Source organism: Otolemur garnettii, unplaced genomic scaffold (genome assembly GCF_000181295.1).
Source record: "Otolemur garnettii isolate 467f Iridium unplaced genomic scaffold, OtoGar3 scaffold00112, whole genome shotgun sequence".
In the NCBI taxonomy this organism is placed as follows: Eukaryota; Metazoa; Chordata; class Mammalia; order Primates; family Galagidae; genus Otolemur; species Otolemur garnettii.
This window is the reverse complement of record NW_003852507.1, coordinates 1,875,239-1,885,107: the sequence shown is the minus strand read 5'-3', so window position 1 is coordinate 1,885,107 and position 9,869 is coordinate 1,875,239. Positions and strand designations below refer to the sequence as shown.

The following is a 9,869-nucleotide window of genomic DNA, read 5'->3' as shown; positions in this document are numbered from 1 at the left end:
TGCTCCACTGCTTCTACCACCCTCTCTGGCCTTCTGGTTGACCTTTGCTCACTCCTCTGTCTCTGGGGAATCAGTGCCCAGCGTCCAGCCCCATCCCAAGCAGCTGATGAACCTCTTCCGAGTCAGCCCACTGAGTTCAGGAGTGACAGACACCACTGACTGCCAGGGCAAGCATGACGGCCTGCTCCTCCGGTCTGATTTGGATACAGAGGGCTCAGAGGTGGCCTTTCCCCAAAGCTTGCTCTGACACAAGTCTGCAGGGTCGGGTTTTCTGCTTGGCTGGTCTGCAGCTGCTGCCCCTGGTTGTGACAGAGTCAGCTAGGTCCTTCCCCAGCTCCTCCAGGGGCCAAACACTGCTCAGGGACAAAGGTCAGAAGTCCATCCATAATTTAGTCATCCTTCCCCTAAGCCCACCTTGCCCCACAGAGACATCTCATTCTAGAATATACAGGTGGGAGAATGTCAGAGCATCAGCTAATTGTTTCCTAACTTCTCCAATCAGATGTGATCCCCACAATCACATACTGGGGCATCACTAAGAACTACCCACTGGGGCTTGCTCAAAGTCACATAGCTAGTGAGAGGCCATCACCAAAGACACCCTCAGAGCCTTTCCCCTTTTCTCAGAGCCTGTGGCGACTACATCTCTTTGCTTTGGTCTTCCCAACCAGAGGCCCCACCTGGCCCTGGGCAACCCCCATTTCACCTGCATGATTTCCAGTAGGAAACTGGCTAGCAGAACAAGTAAGAGGAAATAGGGGTAGACATGGCAGCAACAACCCCCTGTAGGCAATTCTGGTTTGAAGAGTCAAGGACCACCTAGGAAACTTATGGTCTTCATCAAAGCAAATGTCTTAAATAAAATTTGGGTATTGTGGTGGGCACATGTAGTCCCAGTTACTCAGGAGGCTGAGGCAAGAGAATTTCTTTTTTTCTTTTTTTTTTTTTAGACGGAGCCTCAAGCTATCCCCCTGGGTAGAGTGCCATGGCATCACGCTTACAGAAACCTCCAACTCCTGGGCTCAAGCGAGTCTCCTGCCTCAGCCTCCCAAGTAGCTGAGACTACAGGGGCCCGCCACAACACCTGGCCATTTTTTTTGGTTGCAGCCATCATTGTTGTTTGGCGGGCCCGGGCTGGGGATTCGAACCCGCCACCTTAGGTGTATGTGGCTGGCGCCTTAGCCGCGTGAGCCACAGATGCCAAGCCAAGAGAATTTCTTAAGCCCTGGGGCTTGAGGTTACCGTGAGCTGTGATGCCACCGCACTCTAGCCTGGGGCAACAGAGTGAGACTGTCTCCCAAAAAAAAAGATTTGGATTTCCACCTCAGGTGCAGATTGTCCTAACTCCCTGGAAATGGCCCCCTTGAATTCTCTGGGAAGCTGGGGCTCTGGATTATATGGGAAATCGGATCCAGGTCCCAGGTTGCTGTTGACCTACAGAGGAACAGGACAGTCTCAGCACACAGCTCTGCTGACATGCCCAGTAACGGGGAGGAACACTGAGTGGGAACATACACTCATGCTGCCGGGGCTGGTGCAGCCATGAACCATGATGGGGCGTCCAGAGAGTGGACCTGCCTGCCTCTTGGGAACATGTAGCCAGCACTATGCCTAGGCTTACCTGCTGGGCTGATGCCAGCCTGGCAGCCTTTCACCTCTCAGCAGCCCAGAAGAGAATGAGGCAGATGAGGCCTCAGCTGGCCACAATAGTACCAACCTCTCAGGAGCTTGGGGCCTCCTACCTAGCCCTGCAACTGCTGTCACCTGATCTATGGCAGGCAGACTGGGGGCAAGAAAACAGAGGGTCCCAAAGCCCAATGCCCTACAGACCAAAAGGTTCATTTCTATCTCATTAAACTGATTTATTATGACAACTGGCACTGTTCAGGGCAGGGTCGAAAGACCAGAGCCAAAGGCTGATTCCCCAACCACAGTGATAGCAGCACTCCCCCTCCAGAGGGCACCAAGCCCCTCTTACTGCCCTTTCTCCTGCCAAGGCTGGCACTAACCAGGTACCATGCTTAGCAATAAGGCATGCCTGCTGGCTACTGCACACACCAGGACCCTAGCACCAGGGGCTGTGTAGTTTGGGCTGAAAGGAGAGATGCCAGCCCTCATGCTTTACCTGGTCTCTGAAATGTCACCACCATCAGGACCTCTCCTCTGCCCTGGAAGGTTTTAAGTGATGGATAGAATAAAGGTTTAACAGGCTCTGGTCTCAGATGGCTCCCCCCACCTGCCCTGGAGTAGGCCTGTTTGGGTTATGATTCTAAATCCTAGTCAGAGCCTGGCTCAGCTGTGGATGGGGCAGCACCTTGGTCTAGCTTGACCATCCTGACCAAAGTGAATTCTGCCCTTCCAGGAGAGCTGCTGGCCCCGTTGTGGCTGGGCTCCCAGATACAGGCTTCCAGTGGGTTTGTGTTCACTCTGCTCCTCTTGCTCTCTATCCTCTGGATCAGGCAGATCAAGGGCTCTGGGGAAACTGCTGAAATTCTGGGTGAGGATTAGTCTTTTCCAGTATCCTGTGAAAGACCAGAGAGAGGATTCAGGTCTGACAAGGCGGAACCTTCAACTCTTATCTAGAGAAGTGACACAAGATTTACTTGGGTGGGCTGGTCTGGGTATATCCCTCCTGAACCCCCTCCCTCCCCAAGATGAGGGGTAGGAAACAACATCTAGAGACAGATGGCTCTGGAAAATAACTCCTAATACTACAGGAGAAGAAGTCAGTTTGTCAGGCTAGCCTGCGGCTCAGCCACAACCAGCTTAGGAAGCTCTCTGGGCCCCCCTTTAGCACAGTTCTGCCACCATAGTTCCATCTATAAAATGGGACCAGAGGTAGAGAACACAGCCTTGTCAAGTAGTGATGCTGTCCCTCCACCTTGCCCTTGGCTCCTGGAGGATTGGACAGCCATCTGCAAGGGAAGAGTCAGCTTGGAATGAGACATCCAGAGGGGAAGTGTTTCAGGAACGAAACTGCCATTACAGGTTGGGAAAAGGAATAGGAAACCTTTGTATAAAGGGCTCCATTATGAGCACGGGTTCAGGGCCCTGCATTACCCAATCAGAACGGCTGGGATGAAGAGGAGGCCAGCTCCCAGGAGAAAGGGGAACCCCTTCATGAAGTTCAGAGTAGCTGGGTAGAGTGAGTTGAAGATGCCCGAGGCCATCAGCATGGCCAAGCTATTCACACAGGCCACCGCAGAAAAGAGAGCACCTGTGAAGAAATAAATACCATATTCTGGAGTTTGAAAAACCCAAGTTCAAATCCTGGCACCACCACCTCACAGCTTATGTGACTTAGGGCAAGTCACTGACGGTGCAAGATTTCTGGGGACACCAGAGCCATGGTAGCTGCGTATGGCAACAGAATCTCTGTCATCATCAGATCCTTCTTCTAGGCCAGATGAAGAAAACTGAATAAGCCAGGTATTTCCAGACTGAGGCATGAAGGGCCAGAGGCCTGAGAAGCTGTTCTTTATAAATATGCCAGCAGAAACCACAGCTTGCAAAATGAGCAACAACCCAACAGAAGTTAAGATTAAACTCAGCTAGACTGTCAGGACTAGAAGGGCCTGTAGATGTCATCAAGGGCAAACTGTTCATGTTACAGATGAGGAAACTGAGGTCCAAAACTAAAACCCAGATCATGAGGCCAGCTGCTTTGAAAAACAAACTATGGGGCTGGGCACGGTGGCTCATGCCTATAATCCTCAGCACTCTGGGAGGCCGAGGTGGGTAGATTGCCTGACCTCACAGGTTCGAGACAAGCCTGAGCCAGAGGGAGACCTCATCTCTAAAAATAACTGGGTGTTGTGGCAGGCCCCTGTAGTCCCAGCTACTTGGGAGGCTGAGGCAAGAGAATCACTCGAGCCCAAGAGTTTGAGGTTACTGTGAGCTGTGAAGCGGTATGCTGTGCCATAGCATTCTACCAAGAATGACAAAGTGAAATTCTGTCTCCAAAAAAAAAAAAAAAACAGACTTGGGTTTGCATCCTAGATCCATCGTTTACTGAGTGACTTTAGGTGAGCCAATTTAACCTTCTGGAATTCTTTTCATCTGTCAATTAAGGACAATGAAACCTGGCTTGGTGCCCATAGCACAGTGGTTACGGCGCCAGCTACATACACCAAGGGTGGCAGGTTCGAACCTGCCCTGGGCTAGCTAAACAACAATGACAACTGCAACAAAAAAATAGCTGGGTGTTGTGACAGGGCCCTATAGTCCCAGCTACTTGGGAGGCTGAGGCAGGAGACTCTCTTAAGCCCGAGTTTGGGGTTGCTGTGAGCTGTGAAGGCACGGCACTCTACCGAGGGTGACAGAGATGTCTCAAAAAAAAAAAAAAAGGACAATGAAATCTATGTCACACAGTTGTTTTCTTCTTCTGGGCTTATATACTCTGAACCCAGTGAATCAAGGAACTCTGGCATCTTCATACCCATTTTACAGATGGACAAACTGAGGTCTCAAGAGAGTACATCCTCTGCTCTGATTACCCAGAAAGAATCATGCTCTGCTGATGGGAAATCCCAGCTGTGGTTTGAAAATCCAAAGGATCATGGTCCTTTGCCAGCTCCAGGCAATTTGACAGAAGTACATTTGTCTTGGCCATTTCTTCTCTGGTAGGAAGGAGGAATGGATGGAGGGAAGTTGCCCCCCAGCCATGGCTGACCATGTGCCCAGTTCAGGCAGCATAGGGCATGAAGATCTTGAGACTCACCCTGCTCTGATGTGCTCACCAGCCTGGACAGTTTGGCCCGCATGATGGGTGTGATGACTAAAGACAGGAAGAGCAAGCCATACCCTGTGGAGAAATAAAGACTCATCAGGAAAATGGACTTGGGAGGGGATGTCCAAGTGAGAGGCAGCAAAGCTCCCATACATAGCCCACATAGGACTTAGGTTAGACCCAGGGAGAACCTCCTTGATGGCAAACCTAGGGAAACAAAAACTAAGGAGAAATGGAGACTGTCATTCTCTAGGCTTGGTCTTCCTGCTCTCACTTTCACAAATGAATGCTTTCTCATCAGAATACCTCTGTGGTCACAAAAGGCATCACACATCCACTTAACACTTACTGGGGAGATTGCAGTGGTCACAAAAGGCATCACCCATCCACTTAGCACTTACTGGGGAGGTAAACCCCAGAAACAAGTATGGGCTTTAGGGACAGTCCTAAATTCAAAACCAGATGCCCAGATGCCATCAATTACATTTTTTTTTTTCAAGACAGAGTCTTATGATGTCACTTAAACTGGAAATCACTGGCATAATCACAGCTTAATGCAGTCTTAAACTCCTAGACACAAGTGATCCTCCTGCCTCAGCCTCCCAAGTAGCTCTAACTACAGATGCATACCACCACCCAGCTATGTTTTTGTTTGAAACAAGGTCTCACTCTGTTGCCCAGTCTGTTCTCAAACTCTTGGCCTCAAGCAATCCTACCTCTTCCTCCCAAAGTATGGGAATTACAGGTGTGAGCCACCATGCCAGACCCTATCAGTTACTATTTGTGTGACCTTGGGTACTTAACCTTCTGTGCCTGACACTCTGTCTGTAAAAGGAGAATAATAAGGCCTTCATCACAGGATGGTTCTGAGGCATAGGAGGCTGAATAATGGTACCCCAAAATATCAGGTTCAAATCCCTGAGATCTGTAAATGTTGCCTTGTTTGGAATATAGGTCTTTGCAGATGTGATTAAGTTAAGGATCTTGAGATGGGGAGGTTATCCTAGATTATCAGAATGGACCCTAAATGCAATTACATGTACCCCTTCAAGAGGAAAGCAGACAGAAATCGGATACAGACAGAATGGGAATGGGACAAAGAGAAGGAGACAGTGACATGACCACAGAGACTGGTGACACAGCCAAGCCAAGGAATCCCAGCAGCCATGGGAAGGAATTGCAAGGAATCCCAAGCAATCCTAGAAGCAAGAAGAAGTGAGAAACATTCTCTCCTTGAGCCCTCAGAGGGGGCACTGCCCTGACCACTCCTTGAGTTCAGCCCAGTTACATTCATTTTGGCTTTCTGGCTTCCAAACTGTAACAGAATAAATTTCTGTTGTTTTAAGCCACTGAGTTTGCTGTGATCTATTATAGCAGCCCTAGGAGACTAATACATTTCCTGGAGAAGGAGAAGAGGTAACACCTATGAAGAGTATTAGTTATGACGGCATAGTGAGGACACAGTAAGTGTGAGTTTCCCTTTTTCTTTTGCATTTAGTTACTTACAAGGTTATACCGTTTTCTTCGTAACCATTTCTCTCTTATGGGACTGCTGTCTCCTCAGCAAATCTGCAAACTCCTAGAGGACAATGGATTCTCCAAACTGGGTATATGAGGAGGCACCCCAGAGCCCCATCAGGTGCCAGGCCCCCAAGTCTCAATCTGCTAAGACTCCCTAGAGCAATGACAGCATCATCTTTGTACCCCAGTGTCACTAGCAGGAGGGCAAGGCACTTGGTTCTCTTCTGCTTCATCACCAAACAAGCAGCTGAGTTTTAAATTGCTGAATAGCTGACTTTGTACCCAGCACATGTGGAGGCTGTATCGCAATAAATTTGTCCCTTTAAAAAAGTTAACTTCCAGGCGGTGCCTGTGTCTCAAGTGAGTCAGGCACTGGCCCCATATAACCAGGGTGGTGGGTTTGAACTTGCCTCCGGCCAAACTGCAACAAGAAAATAGCTGGGGGTTGTGGCAGGCGCCTATGGTCCCTGCTACTCGGGAGGCTGAGGCAAGAGAATCACCTAAGCCCAGGAGTTGGAGGTTACTGTGAGCTGTGACACCACGGCACTCTACTGAGGGCAATAAAGTGAGAGTCTGTCTCTAAAAAAAAGAAAAAGTTAACTTCCTCATGTCCTGGCCAGATGCTCCTCTCCCACCAAAAACAGAAAAGGAGGAAGTTGAGAGAGAGAGGGAAAGGGGAAGGAAGAGAAGATGAACTAAAGTAAGTAGGAATTTTGTAGCGGTGGTCTGAGAAGACTGGCTTTTTCAAAAACCCAAAGCTAGCCAAGAATTTTTTTTTTTTAAGACAGAGTCTCATTTTATCACCCTCAGTAGAGTGCCCTGGTGTCATAGCTCACAGAGTCCTCAAACTCTTGGGCTCAAGCGATTCTCTTGCCTCAGCCTCCCAAGGAGTAGCTGGGGCTACAGGCACCTGCCACAACGCCTGTTTTTTTGTTTGTTTTTTTTTAAGAGACGGGGTCTCGCTCTCGCTCAGGCTGGTCTTGAACCTGTCAGCTCAGGCAATCCACCTGCCTCAGCCTCCCAGAGTGCTGGGATTATGGGCCTGAGCCACTGCGCCAGGCCCCAGTGTCCTGTGATTCTTATTCTCTTATTCTTATCGGAGAAGTGAGTATCAAGGCACTAATGGCATGGACTTTGTTTAAGAACACCATGTATAGCCTGTGAAAGGCCAAGGGGTAAAGCAATTAGTGTATCAGCCATACTTGTCTTTTGCTCTATATTACTAATAATATTTATGATTGATAACATGGATTAATTACTTTGGCTATTGAAGGTCTGTATTCTCCGTATATCAAAGGTGGTATTTTTCTGGGGTTTCTTAGTTGTCTATCCTTCAGTGCAGGACAGGGGCATAACTTTGTTTCTAAAGCCACAAGCATGAACCACATTTGAGGGCAGTGAGTGGCTGGCTCGTCTCCCCTTCGGGTCACCCACTGCCTCTGAGATGAGCTGTCCCTGAGCCCAAACACTTTACCTGTGAACATGAGGGGCGTGATGGTGGCAAATGCAAAGACCACCAGACCCAGGATGTTGAAGGCCAGGCCAATCTCTGCCACCCAGGCATCGGCCAGGCAGTACTGGAGGAGCCGCAGGCCCAGCAGGCTGGTGAGGTAGGGGAGGTGCTGAGCAGCAGAACCATAGCCAATTAGCTGGGAGTCCCAGCAGAGTGGTGTACTCAGTTCATAGATGGTCAGGATGTCCTGGGCCCCAAAGTGCACAGTGATTACCACGAAGATAGCCAATGAGTACAGGGCTAAATGCTTCCTGGACTTCTCCGGGGCTGGAGCAACATAGAGCTGGACAATGGATCGGTGGTGACGGAGTGTGAAGAGCCGGGTGGACTTTGGCTCCTTCATGGTCTCACCAAAGCAGAAAGCTGCATAGAGAGCCATGACTATCAGTAAGGCCAAGGCCAGCCAGAAAGGGTTGGCGTATCCCTGGGCCCGGAGCCAGTGGCCCCCAAGGAGGCTGGCCAGCATCCCAGCCACGCCGATGCACGCTTCCAGCACAGCCATTCGGAAGGTGCGGTTGCGGCTGGTGCTGACATCTGCCACGGACGCAAAGCTAGCGGCCAGGAGACCATTGAAGTCACCAAGGAGGGCACAAAGGATGCGGCCCAGCACGAAGTAGCCAACGTGGAGTTCCAGCTGCACCACAAAGATGGACACCACGGCCTGAACCAGCAGGCCGAGTGAGGACAGCACCAGCAGTGGCCGGCGGCCCACACTGTCACTCCAGGCTCCCAGCAGGGTGGACGTGAAAAGCCCCACAAGGAAGCCGCCCACGTTTGCGTAGAGGGTCCAGTGGGAGGTGAGGGTCTCCACTTCCTGTGGGGACATAATTATCAGGGTGCCATTCTTCACTCCGCGTTGCCCACCCGCTAAAATGTCCGCCATCCTGAGAACTACAGGAAAGTGGACTTTCTTTGGAGTCCTAAACCTCAGAGAATCTCAGCTACGACTCTCACAATCTGACACTGGAGGTGGGGTGGCGAATAGACCAGGCTTCATTCCCTTACCTTTCATCCATTTTGTTTTGCTCTTGGTTCATCCAGACCACGCTTTAAAACTAGATCAACTTTCTGCACCCCGGACCCAGCACTTCTCTGGGAGGCCCCTTGGCTCTGGCCCGCCCACTTCCGAACTGCACAACCCCTCCGCGGCCCCATCGCGCGGCGCCGCCCCCGTCGGCGCTGCTCACCACCCGGCTACCTGCATAGTGGGGTCCGCGCTACGATTGCTGCAGTCCGCCCGATGGCGGGTGCCATTGTAGCCGAGGTCGGTGCTGAAGCGGTGCCACAGGTATTGAGTGGTGAGTGGGCCCTGCAGGACCAACGCGAAGTTGGCCAGGAAGACAAGCGGCTCCACAGGGCCGCGGCACAGCACCGCCGCCGCGGGGCGGACGCGGGGCTTGTCCGGGGGGGTGGCGTCCTCCTCCATGTGCGTGCGTCTCGGGGTGGGCGCGGGGCTGGCGGTGGGACTCGCGCGCAACTTGCTGCGGGGAACCTGCAGCACCCGGAGCTGGACCACGTTGTCTGCGCCTGCGCCTAGCGTCCCTACTTAAATGCCCGGCGGGGCGGGGCCTGGGACCTCAGGCCCCCAAACTCCCGCCCCACGTGCCCTTGGCTGGGTGTGAGACTACTAGAGCCTCCCCCCAACTGCGGAGCAGCGGGGTGACCTTATCTGCAAAGCGTGCAGAGATACCACTCTACAGTCTGCCCTCCTGGGCTCCGAAGTTCTCCTAACAATAACAAGAGTATCAATAATTAACATTTATTGAGCACTTACTATGTGCTGGGCAAGGTATTAAACCCTAGTCTCCAGACAACCCTGTAGGCAAGGGGCTAGCCAGTATTAATGACTAAACTAGGTCATCGGGCAGAGCTGGAACATATGACTCCGTATGCCTACACTGACGTAACCCAGGGAACTTAGATTGGAGAAGGGTACAGGCTGAACGCAGCTGTCTGGGTTGGAATACCTAGGCTCTGCTGCTGTCTTGGGCATGCCAAGAGACGTTCCTGTGCCTATTTCTTCCTCTGTAAAATGCGTTGCTAACAGAATTTACCTCAAAGAGTTGAGGGAAAACTGTCTAAAGCTAGGTGCGGTGGTTCAGGGGT

At 51.2% G+C, this 9,869-nt stretch overlaps 1 protein-coding gene across 1 annotated transcript; it reads right to left on the bottom strand.

Annotated features, from left to right (window-relative positions):
- Positions 1-1,837: 1,837 nt before the first annotated feature.
- Positions 1,838-9,432, bottom strand: SLC46A1 (solute carrier family 46 member 1). The gene is made up of 5 exons (XM_003797158.3): positions 8,962-9,432; positions 7,725-8,577; positions 4,721-4,804; positions 3,061-3,217; positions 1,838-2,522 (listed from the first exon to the last, which is right to left on the bottom strand). Exons 1-5 carry the CDS (start codon positions 9,187-9,189, stop codon positions 2,465-2,467), a joined length of 1,380 nt encoding a protein of 459 aa, XP_003797206.1. The 5' UTR covers positions 9,190-9,432; the 3' UTR covers positions 1,838-2,464.
- Between the last annotated feature and the right edge of the window lie 437 nt (positions 9,433-9,869).